The sequence below is a fragment of the Canis lupus genome, chromosome 2 (assembly GCF_048164855.1).
Source record: "Canis lupus baileyi chromosome 2, mCanLup2.hap1, whole genome shotgun sequence".
Lineage (NCBI taxonomy): Eukaryota > Metazoa > Chordata > Mammalia > Carnivora > Canidae > Canis > Canis lupus.
This window is the reverse complement of record NC_132839.1, coordinates 77,271,944-77,292,785: the sequence shown is the minus strand read 5'-3', so window position 1 is coordinate 77,292,785 and position 20,842 is coordinate 77,271,944. Positions and strand designations below refer to the sequence as shown.

Genomic DNA, 20,842 nt, shown 5'->3' with positions numbered 1-20,842 from the left:
TAGCAGTGCCTTCTCCTCAGTCCTTTATAAGTCAGAACTTTTCTTTCTCACAATGTTAAAACAAAACACGTCATATATATTTTTCATCATAACCTTGCTCTCAAAACTGTCCCCTTCTTTCCATCCCATATACTGTTATTTTTTGCACTCAATTCCTCACTACATTTTCACAACACCCTGCCCCTTCTCTTGTGTAGCCCTACAGCTTGCTTCCACATTGATAACAGCTTGTTCTGAGATACACGTCTGCTGGTGTTACCAACATGCTTAAAAATCTGCATACTACCTTCCCACAGCCTCAAGGGCATGAGTATATATTACAATGTTTCAGGCTCTACACAAATAAGCTTAACCCTCTTGCCTCTTATCGCCCATTCTTCTTTCATTAGGTTCTGACCACATTTAACTACACAAAGTTCCCTCAACAGACAACTTCCCTCATGACTCTATACATGGGCACACACTGTTCCTCCTCCTAGAATTCCTATTCCCTTCTTCTCCTAACTAGCTCCTGTTTTCTCTTAATCATGGCAGGCACTACATCTTACCCTTGAAAATCTCTATGACCACCCCTACTCTGGGTGAAATTCACCCTGTACCAATTTCTAAACCTCTCTACCACAGAATTTTGTACACTTGAGATGTAACTGCTCAGGGGTTTGTCTCTGACTCAAAAATCTGTAAAAATCCAGAAAGCAAAGATTATGTCTTATTCTCTGTATACAGTTAACTGCATGGTGACTAGAACTTAGTAAAAGCTCAATAAATTATTTAATGTGAGAATAAGCAACTATAAGCAACTTCTATAAAAACAAACAAAAAAAACTAAGTTTTTGAGATATTATGTTCTTAGTTGAGTGAATTACTAATAGCTAACTCAAGTTAACTGCATGTGAACTTTTTTTACATAATTTATCCCCAAAACAAACTACTATAATTAATTCAAAAAATTAAAACTCTAAAAATTTGTGAACTCAGTCAAGTTCAAACCTTGACACTATGAGCATAAAAAATGGCCTTCATATTTTAATACAAACGTCAGGAAGTTCAAAATAATTGCAACTGTTTAAGCTCTGAGTCAACCACTTGCATTCTGTTCATCACTAGGCATTTTCTTTCTTTCTTTCTTTCTTTTTCTTTTTTTATGATTTTATTTATTTAAGAGAAAAGGAGATAGCACAAGCAGGGAGGAGGGGCAGAGAGAGAGGGAGAAGCAGACTCTTCACTGAGCAAGGAGCCCCACTAGGGGCTTGATCCCAGGACCCTGGGATCAGGACCTGAGCAGAAGGCAAACACTTAAGCCACTGAGACACCCAAGCACCCTCACTAGGCATTTTGTAAGTGCATATGATATCTTCTCTTCTATACATCCTGGTAAAATTGAGGTTTTCCCCATGTTCTGCTCATTAAAAACAAAACAAAACATAAAAAGTCTTTCATTGGCTTTATTACTTTAATATGCAAGTTAATGTACCTTGTGCCAGAGTTACAAAGTAGTTTTAATGTATGAAATTTGGTTGAAAACAATCTAATGCTTAATGATTTTAAATTCAAAGAAACACCACAAAGAAAATTCTGATTTCCCCAGAGAAACATTAAATTGGATACACTAGAGCTAATAAAGTTATTTTAATCATTTCTCAGCTTAAGAAAGACCCTATGCCATTATGAAACTAACATGATGTGAAAATTCCCAATGAGGTTACACTCTTGCTAAAACATAATACGTGTGTAATTCATTTATATACCTATGAAATTCAAGTGTGCTAATAATACTTAATGGCTAATAAATGAAGATGATAACCTCCCTCCTCCTCCATTTTCAAATAAACAAATGATTACCATTGATAAGGATAATAGACCTAGTATCACAGGTAGGAACTTCATAGAGTAATAGCCACATAATGTGATAACATACATATTTACAGTAGATATACAATTCAAACATAGTAAATCTGAGTATCTATGATAACTGTACTTAGAATACATATGAAATAAGCAAAATACTTAAAATGGTACTCTCCCCAGAAGAAAATAAATTAATATACACATATTATAAATTTAATTTCTAAAAATTATTTTCTTCATAGCCTTTGTTATTTCTGACATTTTGCTCATATGAGTTTACTGTCAGTTCTCATACTGAATTCCATGATTCACAGCTTTGTCTTTTAACTTTTTACTCCCACTGCTGTATTTCCAGTACTAAGATCAATAGCTGGCACACAACAGACAATAAATAAGTTAACAAACTAATAACACATGTTTTACTGCAGCTCTCTCACTGATCACACCTTCTTTTCAAATTAAAACCACCCAAGGACACTTCTAATATTGAGAGAAGAAAAATTAAAGTTAATTGCCTTCCAAAATATAAGATCGATCATTTTACTTTCCCACATTTGTAATCTAAATCAATGGCACTTATCTACAGATTAACAGGTAGAAAACATTCTTATATTAAAAATATAGTTAACAAATTTCTATCTTTTATAGTATTAAGGAAATATATAACAGAAGGAATTTGAGTATTTAAAGGAATTTGAAAATAAACATTGAAGCATCAAAGCATACTTTATTTACTTTTCACGTATATTTAAAATATTATCATAGCATATCAAATTAAAATGAAGCTAGACCATGTGTCAACCAGTTGTTTTTTACTTGCAAGCTATTCATAAAAATGCCTGTTAAAATTATGTCAAACTACCACAATAACCATGATTCTTAATGCAAACAATGTGAACAATAGCATGTTGAATGAAATAAGTGCACACATATTTTGAATATATAGCACCAAAAAAATAAATTCTTTTACATATTGTTCACTTCTAAAGACATGCTTATTAGGCAACCATTTGCATTTCCCTAGATGTACTATATGGGCTTGTAACTTCTGAAAAATATAGTCTTCGACCTATTTTTAGTATGCATTTTACAAAATATTCTTTCAATATGGCATTTAAATTTTTTATGCATGTAAAAGAAGAAAAAAATAGTAAAAGTACATTATGTGATTTAAATTTTATTGGGAGAAGGAATGACATTTGGCTGAACAGTGGCTACATTTTTATTTTTCATTGATGTACTTACAAATATAAAGAGCTCTAATGCAGTCCAATAGAGGTACCACTTAAAAACTCTAAGAATGATACTGTGAGTTCTGGGGGTTGAATAAAAACTCTGATACTTACCATACTGTGTAACAAATGCTATACAGCTGTTCACAATAATGGGAACGTCATTTTTGCTGAGCTGCTGATCCTGTAATGCATTACCATCTGTACCTGCTGCTTTTTCAATTGCAGTATGCCAGACTGTGAAATCCAACTTGGTATGCCCATGGATGTATAATGTTCTGTAAAGTTTAAAAGCATTTCAAATTATAATTTGGGTGTTTTAATTCTTGCTTCTAGACAGATGATCCTTACATCCATATAAATATGATCTTGTCTCAAACATGAGAAGAAAAACCCAACATCTACCACTAGCTTCCATTCAATCTCTCTTTTGCCTGTGCAGTCACATCTCTCCAGGAAGTACAGGTAGTTCTCTGAATTCATGCTCTCACCTCCCTTCATTTCCTGACCCCCTTAGATTTTGTTTCTGAATAACTGAACTGAAACTACTCTGGCCAGCATCATGGGTGACTGGATTTTGTGGCTACATTTTTCAAGATTTTAGAACTCAATGATTTCATTCCTTAAGGAAAAAAAATACATTTTGGCTTTTGTAATACAATTCTTTCTGGCTTTTCCTCCTATCTTTCTGGTGGTTCAATTTCTATACAAGCTCACTTCCTTTTCTGAACTTCAGTGCACTCCTATGAACTCCAAGGATTCTGCAGAGACATGTCACTCAGGCCAGTGATTTCATCCCTCTCTTGGAGGTGGTAACTCCCAAATCCCTACCTCCAGTTACAAATTTATCTCACAGATCAGATCTCCATATGACTGAAAAGCAAAAGCATAAAGCAGCCAAGAGACTGGAAAATGTAATCATCTCCCAAATTCAAATTTTCACTCTTACTTCCTTTGTGACCTTGGACAAGTTATGAACTTTTGGGGGGCCTCAGTTTCATCAGTGGCAAAATGAGGGTAATAATAGTACCTATGTCAACACTCAGTGAATGTAATATTAATAATTAAGTAGTAAGTCATAATACTAATTAATATTAATTTGGGAACACCCTCGTCTTAACGTGCCACAATTATCTCAAAACTTTCTCCATTCTCATACCAACTGGTACTAAAATTCTCCACTTATCCCACAGAAATTTAGGATTGATTTAATTGTTTTATTTATCTATTTATTTAGTGACAACATGCATGCAATTAGGCAGGGGAGAGGGAGAGATAATTTAAACAGACTCTACACCCACCACACCTGACTGGGAACTTAATCTCACAACTCTGACCCACCCAGGCACCTCAGGGTTAATTAATCTTAAATTGGTTCCAACCCCCCATCACTGCCTTGTGAATTCTGTTGATTCTTATTGCTGGATATATTTACTCTGCTTCCTCTTCATTCCGACATTGTTTGATTTCAGATCTTCACACTGCTCCTTAAGGTTGTTAAAATGCCTCCAAATAAACTTCCCCTCCCACTTCTTTGTTTTCCACTCAGGACTCTTTGTTTTCCACTCAGGACTGCCAAAATGATCTAATATGCAAAACTAATCTCCTTCAAGACTGGAAGAACTGATCTACCTCACACACAGAAACAGAGAGAGAGGCAAAATAAGGAGAAAGAGGAATATGTTCTTAATGAAGGAACAAAAAACAAAATCCCAGTAAAAGAACTAAACAAAGCAGAGATAAGCAACGTACCGGATAAAAAAATTCAAAGTAATGGTCATACCCCTAAACCAGCTTCGCAAGAAATATTAAAGGGGTCTCTCTCAGTGGAAACAAAAGACCAAAAGTGACAAAGACAAAAAAGGATCTGAGAAAATCTCCAGGAACAACAAAACAAGTAATAAAATGGCAATACATAACTATCATGGTAATGGTAAATATAATGTAAAGAAAGTGAGTCAACAACCTACATAGCTAAAATACAGTTTTAAAGACAAAAGTAGTAAAATCATCTAGGACTACATAAGTAGCCAAAGGACACATAAGATAATAATGTGTAAAATGTGACGTCAAAAACATAAAAGGCAGGGGGTGGAGTTAAAATGTAGTGCTTTCAGAATATGCTTGCACATAAATGACAAACTACTATACACTAAGGATATTATATATGAATCTCATGAAAACCACAAACCAAATGACTATAAAGCTGCACCAAAAAATGAAGAAAAAGGAATATAGACTTAACACTAGGAGCAAATGTCACCAATCATAAGGGAAGAGATGAAAGAAGGAAGGCACAAAAAAATTACAACACCAACAAGAGAAAACAATTCACAAAATGGCCAATAAGTACATATCTATCAATAACTACTTCAAATGTAAATGAACTGAATGTTCCAATCAAAAGACAAGGTGGGGTGCAGTGAGTGGATATATCCTTTATATATATATATCCTTTATACACACACACACACACACACACACACACACACACACACATATATGCTGTTTACAGGAGACTCACTTTAGATCTAAAGATACAAACTGAAAGTGAAAGGATGAAAATGATATTCCATGCAAATGGAAATAAAAGAAAGCTGGTGCAGTAATACTTATATTACATAAAGCAGATTTTAAAACAACAAAAAATGTAACAAGCAGCAAAAAAGAACATTACATAATGAGAAAGGGATCAACCCAACAAGAGAGTAGAAGGCTTATAAATATCTGTGCACCCCCCATATGGACACCTAACTATATAAAGCCAATATTAAGACATAAAGGAATAAATTGACAGTAACACAATAATTGAGGACTTTAACATCCCACATACATCAATGGATAGATCATCCAGACAGAAGCTCAATAAGAAAACAACGTGTTAGAGAAGATGTACTTAATAGATATATACAGAACATTCTACTCAAAAACAGCAGAATAAAGTCTCTTCCAGTGCACATGGAACATTCTCTAGGACAATTCTCATTTAGACTACAAACTAAGTCTAAGTAAATTTAAGAAGACTAAAATCATTTCAGGCATGTCTTCCAACCACAGTGGTATTAAACTGGACATCAATCACAACATGAAAACTGGTGAAAATATAACCACACGGAGGCTAAATAACATGCTACTAAACAACCAAACTGTCAATGAAGAGATCAAAGAGGAAATTAAAAAATACACGGAAACAAATGAAAATGGAAACACAACAGTAAAAATTCTATAACATGCAGCAAAACCAGTTTTAAGAAGTTTATAGCAATAAAGAGCTGCCTTAAGAATTTATAAAAAAATCTTGAGTTAGCAATCTAACCTTACACCTACAGGAACTAGAAAAATAAGAACAAAGCCCAAACAATCCAATTAAAAAACTGGCAGAGGACCTGAACAGACATTCTCCAAAGAAGACCTTCAGATGGCCAACTGACACATGAAAAGTTGCTCAACATCACTCATCATAAGGAAATGCAAATCAAAACCACAATGAGCTATCACCTCACACCTGTCAGAAAGGCAAGTATCAAAAAGACAAAAGCAAGTGTTGGTGAGGATGGGAAACGGAGGGAACCCTCATGCACATCTGATAAGAATGCAAAGCAGTCTGGCTACGATAGAAAACAGTATGGAGGCTCCTCAAAATATTAAAAATAGAAATGTTATAAAATACAGCAATTCCACTTCGGGGTATTTATCTGAAAAAAAGATATGAAAACACTAATTCGAAAAGATATATGCACCTCTATGATTCACTGCAACATTGTTGAGAACAGGCCATATCACAGAAGCAACCTAAGTGTCCATCAACAGATGAATGGATACAGGAATGAAATCTTGCCATTTGTGACAACATGGGTGGATGGAGAAAGACAAATATCATATGATTTCACTTATATGTGGACTCAGAAAAACAGAAACTGACCCCCAGATACAGTGAATAATAAGCTGGTTGCCAGAGAGTAGGAGGGTGAAGGGATGGAGAGAAAGGGGGAAGGGTACAAACTAAGTAGAAAATACATGTACAAACTTCCTGTATTTAAATTAATGAGGGATCCCTGGGTGGCGCAGCGGTTTGGCGCCTGCCTTTGGCCCAGGGCGTGATCCTGGAGACCCGGGATCGAATCCCACGTCCGGCTCCCGGTGCATGGAGCCTGCTTCTCCCTCTGCCTGTGTCTCTGCCTCTCTCTCTGTGTCATGAATAAATAAATGTAATCTTTAAAAAAAATAAAAATAAAAATAAAATAAAATAATGAGACAGGAGATACAATGAGACAGGAGACACAATGCACTGCACAGGGAATACACTAATATGTAATAATCCTTTAAGGTGACAAATAGCAGGCAGATTTAGTATGGCGATCATTTCACTGTATATACATAAATATTGAATTACTATGTGTACGCCTGAAACTTAACATTACATGTCAGCAACATCTCAATAAAAAAACTTAAAAGCAAAATGATAAATAAATGCAAAGGGAATGGCATCATTTCCTAATCATTTCTCTCTACAATTCTGGAGTTTTCAAGATTAAAAAGCCTTTATGATCTAGATCATATTTTTCCCTCCAACTCTGCCAGTCTCCTAAAGACACACATTACAAAAAAAAAAAAAAACAGGGATGCCTGGGTGACTCAGGGGTTTAGCACCACCCCTTCAGCCCAGGGTGTGATTCTGGTATCCCAGGATGGAGTCCCACGTCAGGCAAACTGCATGGAGTCTGCTTCTCCCTCTGCCTGTGTCTCTGCCTCTCTCTCTCTCTGTCTCAAATCAATGAATGAATGAATGAACAAATGAATGAATGAATGAATAAAAATCTAAAAAATCATATTTTACTGCAACAAATATTTCCTGATCTTTGGCTGGCTATTCCAACTCTCCCCCAAGTGTATTCCCAATAATCCTCCCTGATGCTCTAACCCTAATGTCCGGATGCTTATTATCCCTTCCTAACTGTGAATCACTGATTTGCCTTTCATTATACCATTTGTTCTATGTATAAATGCTTTTGCTGCTAGAACCCAAACTTTGCACAGACAAGCAAGGAAGAAAGCATTTTGGTATCTCTAATCATTAGCATAGTGCATGGTATTTAGTGGTATGTCACAATTTTAAAGTCCTACCTCTAGATATAAAATTTGATTTCAGGCAGCCCGAGTGGCTCAGCGGTTTAGCACCTGCCTTCAGCCCAGGGCGTGATCCTGGAGACCCGGGATCGAGTCCCATGTCGGGCTCCCTGCATGGAGCCTGCTTCTCCCTCTGCCTATGTCTCTGCCTTCTCTCTGTGTCTCTCATGAGTAAATAAATAAAATTTTTTAAAACATAAAAATTAAAAAAAAAAGAAATCTGACTTCAAACACAAGTTTAAAGTAATGGCTGATGTCTTTATAAATATATTTCTACCAAAGTAAAACTATTTAATCTTGATTGCAAACTCAGAGGGCTACTTAGGATTCAACCTAAAAAGAAAAAAATGAGCTATAGAACACTTTTGTTTTGCTTTGTTTTTTTGGGGGGAGTGGGTGCTCATCTTTTATGTTCCCAATAATTCAGTAGCCCTAATTTAAAAAGAAAGTCCACCTTTCTTTCCTTCAGTTTCTTTTCTATAAACATTTCTCTAAGAAAATAAAGCTACCAGCATCTACTAGCACACACATTACTAAAATCTTCTGAACTTGCTAGAACTACTTCTTTCCTGACATGCATACCTCTAATTTTCATCTCTTGCTTTCTGATCTCTGTATCTATTGTTCTTATTCTCCACAGAACTAAAGCTGCCCTGACCTCCTGTTTCCACAATTTCCTTTTTGAAGAAATCTGATACTTACTGTAATATTGCTGACATGCTTTTAGCCTTTTTGTTCATCTCACATCACCTTCAGCTCAAAAGCCTTCTTTTACTGGGTACATTTGTCTAACTCAAACTATGTAACTCGAGTAACTTCCCTGAGAAATATCAAGCCCCATATTATGTAGACAATCAAAATTATGACCTTCTAAATTCAGGAGTTCAGGTAAAGAGAAAGTTTTAATTTTCTTTGATTCTTAATTTCTTTTTTTTAATTTGATAGTTTAAATATATACAAAACATTTGATACTGTTTACATCTAAACAAACAGGCACAGTGGTATTTTAGCAAGTAGTGAAAGAAAGAAAAAATGGAACAACTCTCCTCAATACAAGTCTACTTCTGCCATCAACTGTGCACATTTCAAACTTTAAATTTTCTTTCTAGTTGGAAGAAATCCCATGTTGACAAGTTTAGCTGTCTCCTTGTGAACTAGTGAGGGGTAGAGAACAAGTAATGACAAGTTAACTCCTGAGTCAACTTGTCAAAGACTGAATACTAAAACACAGCATCTGGTGAAGTAGATGTATGACATTTCATAGCCCAGTTCAACAACTTTGTTCTGTGACTCCTATTTAATCACTGTGCATGAAATAAAATACCAAAAGACATTTTCAACACAAATGCTGGCCGACTTTGTGATTCCAAGCATTAGCAAACAACGATTTTACATTTCTAAATAAGAATTTCAAAAAAAAAAAAAAAAAAAGAAAAAAAAAGAATTTCAAAATAATACTTCATTTAACATCTTGAAAATTTGAAAAGTTACTTTGAAGAAATCTAACTACAGAGAAATAAATTATTCTCATTGTCCATTCCTCAAACATAAATTTTAAAAGGCACTTCAAAGTCATATCAAGAAACATTCTTATACCCTGTAATAAATCAAGACTGTTCAATTATACCTAGAGATGAAGCTCAGGACTTACAAAAACAATTTTCCCAAAATTACATTATAATAACACAAAGTGTAGATAGACTATCATATCTGAGCCTGGTCTACTGCCCAAAATCAGAATATCTTCACAAATAAGATCAATAAATTTGGCTGTATAAAAGATAAATACAATCCCATAAAGAACATTTTAAACACAACTAAAAAGCAGATAACATGCCCCACGAACATGACTGAAGAAGAGAGTATCTTACCATTTACACAAAAATGAAAACATTGAGTCTTGTAAGTCAGCATTTGTTTGGCCAAAACTACTTTATTTTGCTTTCATTTCTGAAAAATATTTTTTGCTAAATTTAGTATTTAGGTTAACAGCTGCTGGTCTGCTTATTTTGGAGGGTTTTTTATTATTGTTTGTTTTTCTCCAGTACTTAAAAAGATTTCAATATACTATCTTCAGGCTTACACTGTTTGTGACGAGACATTCTCATCTTTATCACCTATATTTAATGGGTCTTTTTTCTCTTGGTATTTAATTTTTTCCCCTCCAATGGTTTTTAGAAATTTGATTATCATGCTTAAGGTATGATGATCTTAGTACTTATGTGGATTAATAGTTTTTTATCAATTTCGTATAATTCTTCAAAGACTTTTTTACTTCTTTCTCTTCTCTCATTTTGGAATTCTACTTAACATGAGACTGCTTGATATTGCTCCAAGCAGTCACTGAGGCTCTGTTGATTTTATTTCATCGTTTTCCTTTCCATGACTGTCTTTTGATAGCTTCTACTGTCATGCTTTCAAGGTCATCAATCTTTTTTTATGTGGAATCTTCTATGGCATTAAAGCTGATCCAGTGAAATTTTATTTGTTAATATTTTACTTGAGAGGGGGAGAGAGAGAGAGAGAGAGAGAGAGAGAGAGAGAGAGAAAGGACAAGCAGGGAGGAAGGGCAGACACCCCACTGAGCAGAGAGCCAGACACAGTGCTTGCTCCCTGGATCCCAAGATCATCTGAGCAGAAGGCAGATGCTAAACTGACTGAGACAACAAGGCACTCCTGATCCAGTGAAATTTTCTTTACAGATAGTGTATTCCTCAGGTTTAGAAATTCCATTCGGTTCTTTTTTTAACTATCCATTTTTTCTCATTATGTTTATGTTTTTACATCTTTGGATGCATTCATAATATTTAATAATCACTATTCCAAGTCTTTGCTAATTCCTTTATCTTTCTCATTTCTGGGTCTGTTCCTGTGAACTGATTTGCAGCTTTCTCATACTAGTAATTTTAACCAAATGCTAGACATTATGAGTGCTGTTTGGGACTGTTGTCTTTTTTTTTAGAGTGTTGATGTTTATTTTGACATCATTTGCCTGTTTGATCCCGGGAAACTAAATTACTTGTGGAGCACTTGGATCCTTTGGAAGTCTGTTTTTTAGGCTTAGCAAAATAAGGTAAAAATAAATCTACCTTTACCCTCAGACTAATTTAGCCTTAAATCTATGATGTTACCTTTTTGGGGTCTTTGTCAATGCCGTGTGTGCTCAATGAGGCCTAACTTCCCTGGATGGAATATGAACATATCCCAATGTCTTCCAAGCTCTGTAAACTGCCTATCTCATAGTACCATGGAAGTTCTTTCTGCCTGGCCTCTGAGAATCTTACCCTACCAATATCCAGATTCATACTGAGCCACAGGTGAAAGGGAACTTCTATGAAGATTTCCAAAACTCTCTTCTACATATTTACCTCTATTCTAATATTCTTTCTGGAACATCTTAAGAAAATCTTAACTAAAATCTTAAACTCCTATCTCTCTCTCTACCTTTGCATTATAGTAAAACCACCACAATCTGATCTCACCTTTCTCTGTGCCATGAACAGACAGAAAAGTGCCTACAAATAGACAAGGTGAACTTTTTTTGTTGTTGTTGTTTAAGACTTATTTATTTATTCATGAGAGACACAGACTGAGAGAGAGAGGCAGACCTACAGGCAGAGAATGAAGCAGGCTTCCCGCAGGGAGCCCGATGTGGGACCCGATCCCAGATCCCAGGATCACAATCTGAGCTGAAGGCAGGTGCCCAACGACTGAGCCACCCAGAAATCCCAAGACAAGGTGATCTTAAATCTTACTTCGTTTGTTTCCCTTCTCTCCACAATCCCAATCCTGTAATGCCAACTGTCCCAAAGTCTGAAAATAGTTTCATATTTTGTCCAGCTTTCTAGCTGTTTGAAATGGGAGGGAATGTTCCATGCCAATTATTTTTTCATGGTCAGAAATAGGAATCTGGCACATTTTTAGTCATTGCATCCATAATCACTCTTATTTTAATGTATAGAGATACAGGATATTTTTTCCCACACCTTCAGATAAGAGTTTGCTGAATAAGGATGGAATTTTAGCCAGATGCAAGCAAACAATTGTTAAGAAAATCTGCAGATGCAGAGACTGTGTCATAAAAATAATGCAGAAAGAAATACTACTCTAAGTATCTTATTTCTTCTAAAGCCAACAGTTCAGGAAAAATGTCAAAACACCTAATTCCTCAAGAAAGGCAAAATCTCCAGTTTTACAATCTCATCTCTGCACACTATTAGGCAATCACCTATAGGAATAGGAGAAACAGCCCTATTTCTAGTCTGCTTAAAACCTTTAATGATGTTCCACTGGCTGCAGAATAAATCCAAATGTACACTTTCAACAATAGTATTTTTTTAAGTTTTAAAATATCTTTAAAAAATATATCTTCTGTATCTTTGTAAAGAACCTGCAATCCTTTCCAGAACCAGAACAAAGCAAATTATTAATTAGATTTAACTTGTAATACTAATATGATATCAATCTATCTTTCCAGATTTATCAGCTCATGATTCCTCCTCAGGAACTCAAGGTCAAGGTCAATTTGCACTGATATTGTTCCCTAGCTATCTTCTTCCTCTGAACCTATTGTTTCCACCTCCTGGAATACTTTAGTCTCTTAGCCCCTTCATTTTTTCCTACTAAAATCCTACCTAGAATTCCAAATCCTGTTAAATATACTTACTTCTCTTAAAAAAAAAAAATTATCCTGCTCCCATTTATTGAGAAGCAATCTTCTCATTCTTTTGTACTTTTCAGATAAAATCACATTTACTTATTCATAAGCTTACATTTCAGTATATGAGCAGTGCTTTAAAGTAAGAGAAACTTTTGAAGCAAATAATATATACTTTAAAATCTACCTTGTGTTAAATAGTCATGCATTCCCTTTACTGTAATTCTATTTAACAAAAAATCATTCTATAATATAATTTTGAATAGTCCCTTTCTTTTTGTAAAACCTATGGGGGTGGTGAGAGAAGAGAATCTCTTGTTTGTCTTGGCAACATTCAGATTAAACTATCTCTACGAATTAAATCATCAGAAAGTTACAAAAGCAGTCAAGCTGATATTGTGGGCAATTGGCTACTATTTAATTTGCAATTACATGCACAATTTAGAAACCACTTTAAGATAATTCACCCTCCAGAGTATTGCTAACATATCAGCTGCTGCAAAATACAATTCAAGAGGGAAAAAAACATCATATGTAATAAACTGATATGAAATAAGAATCTTAAATTCAGAGCGTTAATCTCCCAAAATGAGAAAAGTAGTCTGTTCCATAATTGTGGAATGTATTAAAAAAAAAAAAAATTGTGGACTGTATTGATGAAGTGTTTATTCTCCAGTGTTAGCTTCTTTATGTCTGGAATTTGCAATCAAAACTGAACGCAGCCAGGCTTGGGCACCATCAAGGGCATTATGCTTTACTATGGGTCAACCAAGGAATCTTAAAAAACAAACACAAACCCACTAAAAACAGAAAAAAACATGCCAGTCTTTTGATTTTTTTCTGATAACATATCTGAATTATTCCTGTTGTATTCATTATAACCAACAACCTTTCAGTAAAAGCTTAAGAATAGGTATCTTTGACAAATGGGCATGTAGGTATAGAAAGTGAAGATTGTGAACAGAGCAGCTTATTCATCAGAAAAAGATAAACAGAGAATGCAAGCTAAAGTGCAAAAAGAGTTTTCAAATTTTAACAAAAGGATGTTTTGAACATTCCAGTTAAAGTGGATATCTAACCTACTATCCAGGAAAATGCCCTCTGACCTTATGGTCCAGAGCACTCAGTGATGACAGATATTCAGAAACTATTTTTTTTTTCACACATAGAAATCCTAAGACATAAAAGAAAACCAGTCCCAATAATAGTACCAAATAGCATGCCAGAAACCGTTAAGTGTAATCAAGAAATATTTATTTTCCAAAATAATAATTTTTAAAGTATACAAAGAATACACATTAAAGCGACACCATCTGGAACACCTTCTGTTTAGAGCTTTTTAGAGCAAAAATGCTCTGTGTGTGCAAAATATTATTGCAATATTTTTCTGTCTGAGGATACTCATGCTATGCACAGAGAAAATCATCATGAAGATTAAAATCTATATCTAAATAGTGACTATATTCAGTTGATGATTATCAATATATGAACTTTTCCATTTTCCAGTTCAGGGGGTTCTTTCTCCTCTTTGGCTTTAAAAAATATTAATATATTTTAGTACTTTAATCAAAGGTAGACAAGGACAGGGAAAAGATGTGAAATTAATTTATTAAATTTATTTATGATTTGCAATTCTGGCTCAAGGTATTACTAGAAAAAAAAACAAAAGGTTAATTTTATAGCTGGTTAGTTTCTCTCTCTTCCAATTATTCACAATATCTCTACATGCTATCAACATGAATAACTGGAAGTTGTTTTATTTCCTAAAGCCACAATTTTATCTGTCATTGACAAGTCTAACAATCTACACATTAGCTTACAGTCATTATTTCTCAACAGGCTAAAAGATCAAAAAAGAGATGAAAAAGAGAGCAATGCAATGAAATTTTCTTCTGACATGGTAATAAAACAGCTCTTAAGCAATCACATCTTAATTAACTGGCCTTCTTTGAGTAGAGGAGAGTAGCACACATTCCCTAGCTCAGTAAGGAATATGACCATTCCTAAAGTCACCCAGGCCAAGAAAACTTAGAAGTCATCCTTATATTCTAGTTCACAAAGCAATTGAAAACCATAAAATGGGGATCTTTCTCAACATTCCACCCATGAGATCTAGAAAGTTTCCAATATCCAAACCATCCATCAATTCCTCTTTTCTTCTTGTTACAATCAAGGGACCTTATTTTCTTCTTGTCCTCTCTCCTATACCTTCAATATCTCCCTTTTTTGTGTCTCTTTCCATCAGAATTTAAACTTGCACAAATTCAAACCATCTAAAACAAACTGCACACATATTCCCTTCCTGGGAACAAATCCCTTCTACCTCGCTAATCCTATTAACCTCCAGACATCCTCCCAAACTCCTCACCAGCTGTTTCAAGTTACTCAATTCCCAGGCTTAATCTAATCCAGTTTCTGCTTTATCACTTCTGCTCACTTTAAAGTCACCAGATGGACTCCACATCAATTATCCAATGAAGTATCTGCCCTCATCAGGCAACACCTACCAGTTTTGACTGTTCCTGTCTTCTTGAAACACTCTCTCTCCCTGGGTTTTGTGACGCCAACTCTTTCTTGGTTTCTTGCTTCACTCTCCGGGTAAACTAGCTTAACAAGGCAAGGCAGCTACTCCACCCTGACAATTACTTGGCCTCTAAAAGGTTGTATAGTCATCAAGGTTCCAACACATTAATTCTTCCCTCCTCACTCTATAGACTCTTCCTAAGTGATGTCCTGTTCTCCTTTCTATATATGGGTAACTCCAAAATCTGTAACTCCACCCCATTAACCTTTATATGAACACCAGATCTATAAATATAACTTCATCCCAGCACTTGGTCCTTAGATGTTTGTAAGCAAGCCATGTTCAACATATATAAAATCAAACTTATTATTTCCCAAGCTCCCTCTCGAACCTGCTCTTTTCTTATTATTCCCTATTTGAAGCCAGTTTATTCACATAACATATACACATAGGAATACACACAAATATGTATGTACACATGTGTATATACATACACAGATATATAAATATTAAAGCCTACTTTGCCCCACACAAGGTGCCACTGCTGGTACATCTTCATTCTCTGTTCTGTCAGGATTTATAACCAGCACACTCCTAATCTCCCAGGCTCATTCTTAACAATTCTCACTTCTGACCCCCTTTCTATTTAATTAGGTAAGAATTATATGGAGATTGAGATATATACATATTTTTTCTAACAAAATCATTTTTTTCTAATAAAAGTTTCCCATAAAATGTTGAAATTTTAAGTTCTGGTAACCTAACGTTTATCCAGGATCCTGGTACATTTGTTTACTTTATTCTGGAGAATAATTTGGTGTTGGTAAGTTAAACTTAATTCTTGTTTTAAAAAGAAAAGAACCTTTAAGGTTGTTAAGTTATAAACTGACCACACTTTGATTTCAAAATGGATTTGTGAAAATTAATAAAAGAAAATCTTGTTTAGAATGGAGTCAAGAGGCCATAAAGAGGAGTTCTCATGAACAACCACTTGTTGGTTAATTGCAGATCCAACAGGACAGGAATCTGGCAAGTCCATAATACCACAAATACTTCTTTACTACTCAGGCAGGAGGAAGAAAGTTTTTCTCGCCCCAGCAACTGCCCAGCCAATAAGAAACCATAAAAACTATAGAACACTTCTGAAAGAAATTGAGGAAGACACAAAGAGATGGAAAAATATTCCATGCTCATGGATTGACAGAATTAATATTGTGAAAATGTCAATGTTACCCAGGGCAATTTACACGTTTAATGCAACCCCTATCAAAATACCATGGACTTTCTTCAGAGAGTTAGAACAAATTATTTTAAGATTTGTGTGGAATCAGAAAAGACCCCGAATAGCCAGGGGAATTTTAAAAAAGAAAACCATAGCTGGGGGCATCACAATGCCAGATTTCAGGTTGTACTACAAAGCTGTGGTCATCAAGACAGTGTGGTACTGGCACAAAAACAGACACATAGATCCATGGAACAGAACAGAGAACCCAGAAGTGGACCCTGAACTTTATGGTCAACTAATATTCGATAAAGGAGGAAAGACTATCCACTGGAAGAAAGACAGTCTCTTCAATAGATGGTGCTGGGAAAATTGGACATCCACATGCAGAAGAATGAAACTAGACCACTCTCTTGCACCATACACAAAGATAAACTCAAAATGGATGAAAGATCTAAATGTGAGACAAGATTCCATCAAAATCCTAGAGGAGAACACAGGCAACACCCTTTTTGAACTCAGCCACAGTAATTTCTTGCAAGATATATCCACGAAGGCAAAATAAACAAAAGCAAAAATGAACTATTGGGACTTCATCAAGATAAGAAGCTTTTGCACAGCAAAGGATACAGTCAACAAAACTCAAAGACAACCTACAGAATGGGAGAAGATATTTGCAAATGACGTATCAGATAAAGGGCTAGTTTCCAAGATCTATAAAGAACTTCTTAAACTCAACACCAAAGAAACAAACAATCCAATCATGAAATGGGCAAAAAACATGAGGAGAAATCTCACAGAGGAAGACATAGACATGGTCAACATGCACATGAGAAAATGCTCTGCATCACTTGCCATCAGGGAAATACAAATCAAAACCACAATGAGATACTACCTCACACCAGTGAGAATGGGGAAAATTAACAAGGCAAGAAACCACAAATGTTGGAGAGGATGCGGAGAAAAGGGAACCCTCTTACACTGTTGGTGGGAATGTGAACTGGTGCAGCCACTCTGGAAAACTGTGTGGAGGTTCCTCAAAGAGTTAAAAATAGACCTGCCCTACGACCCAGCAATTGCACTGTTGGGATTTACCCCAAAGATACAGATGCAATGAAACGCCGGGACACCTGCACTCCGATGTTTCTAGCAGCAATATCCACAATAGCCAAACTGTGGAAGGAGCCTCGGTGTCCATCGAAAGATGAATGGGGAAAAAAAAAAAAAAAAAAGGAAAGAAAGATGAATGGATAAAGAAGATGTAGTTTATGTATACAATGGAATATTCCTCAGCCATTAGAAATGACAAATACCCACCATTTGCTTCAACGTGGATGGAACTGGAAGGTATTATGCTGAGTGAAATACGTCAATTTGAGAAGGACAAACATTATATTCTCATTCATTTGGGGAATATAAATAATAGTGAAAGGGAATAGAAGGGAAGGGAGAATAAATGGGTGGGAAATATCAGAAAGGAAGACAGAACAAAAAGACTCCTAACTCTGGGAAACGAACTAGGGGTGGTGGATGGGGAGGAGGGCGGGGGGTGGGGGTGAATGGGTGACGGGCACTGAGGGGGGCACTTGACGGGATGAGCACTGAGTGTTATTCTGTATGTTGGCAAATTGAACACCAATAAAAAATAAATTTATTTAAAAAAAAAAGAAACCATTACCACTCAGTCAATGAAAAGCCACTATAAATTGCCAGTTTTACTCCACAAGACTCTTTGTTTATAAAAGTCCCCCACTCCCAAGTCCCCCAGAATCACTCCTTTTCTTTTGTTCTCTGGACTTGCTTACGCTTTCACTGTAGCATGCTTGTTCCTAATTGTAATTCTCTGTCCCCAATAAACCCATTTTTGCTGGTGAAATAACTGGCAGCTTTATCTTAGAGGTAACAGATTATGCTCCTCAACATCATACAGGCACTGGAAGGCTGTTAAAGTGCTTGAATAGTGCCTGATACATAGTGAGTTCTATGCACATTCTCATCGTTGTATTCTTGTTGTTGTCAGAATATTATTGATTTGGAGAAAATAAGAAAAGCAAGTAAAAGCAGGATGTAAGTATGTGATAAATAGAGTTGTTTTCAAATGGTACATTTTGTATGGCAGCTGTTCAAAGAGACTTAAGGGAAATAACTTGGTTATATATTTGCCCCTGTATTTCTCTGACACATTCCTTGTTCTTTAGTAGAAATGCTTGCAACATAACTTGTTAATAACACGTAGATAAAAATTTTGAAATTATCGTCAAAAACATGATTAAGCAGCTCTGATCATTATTTTGCAATTACATTAGTTTTCAACTATTCTGTGAACTCCAAGTGTAGTGTATCTGAGTTCAACTACTGACTCCTATACTCCCTCGGAAAGGTCAAGATGTTACAAAAAAACAAAACATTCAGTTTTCTGGCTTCCCTATTTTGCATCATAAGGGAGGGCACTGTATGCAGTGAGCATTAAATAAAAAGTCATCAAATTGATTAGAATAATTCCAATCCCTGTTTGCTACATTTTAATTCATGTTTCCAACATTTTAATTGAAACCTATATACCATTGGTCAAATCCATCTTAGCCTGAAAATGGTCATGAAAATAAAATACCTTGGCTATAATAATCTGATAATATAAATGATAAATACAATAAATTCAACTAACAAGTTGCTATTGGTTTATTTGTTTAAAAACATAAGTTTTAGGGAGTTCAGACTCCAAATCCAAACTGCCGATAACTTTTTTACCATTAAAGTAGGAGGCAACAGGCATTCTGTAAATATGAATGGATGACTGTAAAAACTGCATTGTGCTAGTTCTTTAATGGTAATACTATCCAAACATAATACTACCTCATTGTGATTTGTGAACATATAATCAAAAGTACTCTGAAATTACAGTGAAACCATCAACTGGTACCAAAAATCAGAATCTCAATTATCATGAACCATTATAGTCCCAGAAATAAGCAAATAAAAACACAGAATATTAATTATGCCTCTAAATTAAAAAACACCCACTGACATAAATAATCAGCAATATGTTTGCTGTCTAAGCTGTTGACGTCTTTCCATGAAATGGAAGAAAAGACAGGTGTCTTTCATCTAGGTGAATCCAAACAGTTCCTTGGCTAACTATCATCAATGTGCTGATGACTCTCAATCTCCATCTCCAGTCACCACCTCTCCACTTAATTTCAGACTTGTATATTCACTTGCCCACTCACCAGCCCCGCTTCGCTACCAAATAGACATCTCAAAGGTATCATTTTCAATACCAAATTCTCAATCTACTACACTAAACTTACTAATATTCTAAACTTACTCTCCTATATTTGTTATTTGGAGAAAAGCAGCATTATCATTCATGTACTTACTCAGGCCAAATCTTGAGGTATCCTTATCTCTTGCACTCATCTAATTCATCAACACACCCTCTGGCTTTTGTCTTCACAGCAACTCCAACCAGTCCTCAACACTATTTCTTTATGTCTGCTATCTCTTGCCCAGCCTCTGCAGCAGCATCCTAACTGGACACTCACATTCACTCTTGTACCCCAAAAGCTTATTCACCTGAAGTCAGAGTAGCCCTTTAAACACCGAAGTGAGATCACATTCTGGCTCTCAAAATGAGCAGCTTCCCATTATGCTTAGAATCAAAATTCAAATCTATACATATCATGACCTGTCAGGGCCTCTATGATCAGGCCCAGGGAGCTCTCTAAAATAATTTCTTTCCACTCTCAAACTCATCTGAAGATTCAAGCTGCCAATAGCAGCTTGCTTGCAGACTGTGAACATGCTAACCACAGCACACTGTTAGGGTCTTCAAAATATCCTTGACCTTATACCTGGAAAGCTCCATTCAGACTGCTTCGTGTTTTGCTACTTTAGACCTTATACACATCTCCGATCAAAGATACTCTCTTACCACCCTCTCTAAAACAGAATACTACTCCATCAGGCTCTCTCTTCACCTTATTTTTCTTCAAGCATTTAAAATTGATGGACATGATACTATGTATTTTTTGTCTGCTTATTCTATTTCTGCCACTAGTGCACATGCTTCATGGGGGTATAAATCATCTCCATTTCATTCAGCACTATATCCCCAATACCTACTGTATTGTGTATGTGTGTGTGTGTATGGACATACATATACACATACTTCGGAAAATTTCCAACAGGCTATAAAAGAGTGGGCTCTCCCTCAAAGAAAATAACCAAAACAA

At 35.5% G+C, this 20,842-nt stretch overlaps 1 protein-coding gene across 10 annotated transcripts in view; it reads right to left on the bottom strand.

The window, feature by feature from the left end:
* ARAP2 (ArfGAP with RhoGAP domain, ankyrin repeat and PH domain 2) overlaps positions 1 to 20,842 on the bottom strand; it is a 192,069-nt gene that overhangs the window by 69,648 nt on the left and 101,579 nt on the right. For all 10 annotated transcript variants that reach the window (XM_072808051.1, XM_072808033.1, XM_072808026.1 and 7 more), the window contains exon 20: positions 3,195 to 3,358. In XM_072808051.1, coding sequence (XP_072664152.1) covers positions 3,195 to 3,358 — 164 coding nt within the window. The remainder of the gene's footprint in view (positions 1 to 3,194; positions 3,359 to 20,842) is intronic.